Consider the following 1515-nt stretch of genomic DNA (forward strand, 5'->3'; position numbering starts at 1 on the left):
ACTGTATCAACATTCTTTTTACGATTTTAAATTATTTAAGCAAAAGATTATGATCTGATTAAAGACTAGTTAAGATCAAACAGGATCGTAATATGGATTCTAATATACACTATACACAACTTCTGCTTTAGTTGATGTACGCTGAAATTTTGTTACCTCAGCAAGTACTTTAAAAGATTCTTTATCTTCTGTTTCACAAGGCTTGGTTATCATTCTGACCAGTGTTGGAGACTCGGACAATAAAACCTTGATAAGCTGCATTTCAGCTGCTACTCCTGTTACATCATAAATTTTTACCGTCCTCAGTGATTAAATGCCATATCCAAGAAACTTTCAGGAATATCATCAACAGACTCCCGGCGCGCATGTTCAAAATAGTTCTAAGAAAGATTAAGAAAAACCATCAGCCTTGATTTAAAATTGAAGATCATAAGAAAGTCAAATACATACGAAAAAGAGAGAGAAAAGTAAACATAATTAACAACCTCGATTTCAATTTCTTCTAAATTTGGAGAGCTTCTTATCAAGCAAAGAGCAAACGAAAGATCAAAGAGTAATCCTAGATTAATGCAAGATATGTGAAGGCGTTTAAGATAGAAAAGAGCATCAGGGTGTTGGTCCAATATACACGTCCTAGGACGAAAATGTCGAAAATCAGGATGACTCAAAGTTATGAAAATGCAAGTTATGAAGCTATATTACCTGAACAGACTCGTGATTCCAGCACAGATTCTCGAGAGCAGGAATAGACTCAAAAATCTTGTCAATATCATGTTCTACCTCTCCCGAAAATTCTGTAGGCTCATATGAAACTTTGGAAAGAAGAGGAACATTCTTTAAATGTAAAAACTTTATATTGCCAGTGAAGATAAATGGCCTTAGCTTGGGAGCACTAATTTCAATGTGATTTGTAATAGCATCGTGTTGCAGCACCAAATGCTCAAGCAACGGGCAATGTGAAATTATACTTTCAAGAAATTCAGAAGAAATTGTGACTTCAATTAGTGCTAAGATAATTAACTAATCAATCCCTCAAAGAACGGAGGGGGACGTATTTGACAGTCTTTGAGAAACAGATACCTCAATTGTGAACATGTAAAATATGCAGAAGGCAATTCATATGGCTTACTCCTAAACGGAGGTTTAAAGATAAGATGTTGAATGCCATTCCTAGAGAGGAAATATATCAAGTGATCAATATTAGGACATGTTATTAGATCAGGAATGTCAAGAGTAAATTTAGTAATTGGTCCTACATGAACTGCCAAGAAGTGATAGACAATGTTAGTAAATCCAGTTGTAGGTGACATCAAGTCCTCTGTTGTTTTCCAAAGTGTTTGATCAAATTTCAGTTGCGGAAGTCTATGCCAATTATATCTCCATTCCTTGATAAGATGCTTGTCCTCACAACATTTCGTAAAGGCAACCTCATTAGAATGTCATCAATTACACTATCAGGAAGGTTGCTAAGTACATCGCGAAGGTAAAAGTTGTTTTTTTCCCATTTGGAAGCAT

At 35.1% G+C, this 1515-nt stretch overlaps 1 protein-coding gene across 1 annotated transcript; it reads right to left on the reverse strand.

Annotated features, from left to right (window-relative positions):
- Nucleotides 1-302: 302 nt before the first annotated feature.
- LOC107016778 (F-box/FBD/LRR-repeat protein At1g13570-like) lies at nt 303-1310 on the reverse strand. The gene is made up of 3 exons (XM_015217136.1): nt 1081-1310; nt 703-967; nt 303-380 (listed from the first exon to the last, which is right to left on the reverse strand). Exons 1-3 carry the CDS (start codon nt 1308-1310, stop codon nt 303-305), a joined length of 573 nt encoding a protein of 190 aa, XP_015072622.1.
- Nucleotides 1311-1515: the final 205 nt, after the last annotated feature.

This window comes from Solanum pennellii, chromosome 4, assembly GCF_001406875.1.
Source record: "Solanum pennellii chromosome 4, SPENNV200".
Classification (NCBI taxonomy): Eukaryota; Viridiplantae; Streptophyta; class Magnoliopsida; order Solanales; family Solanaceae; genus Solanum; species Solanum pennellii.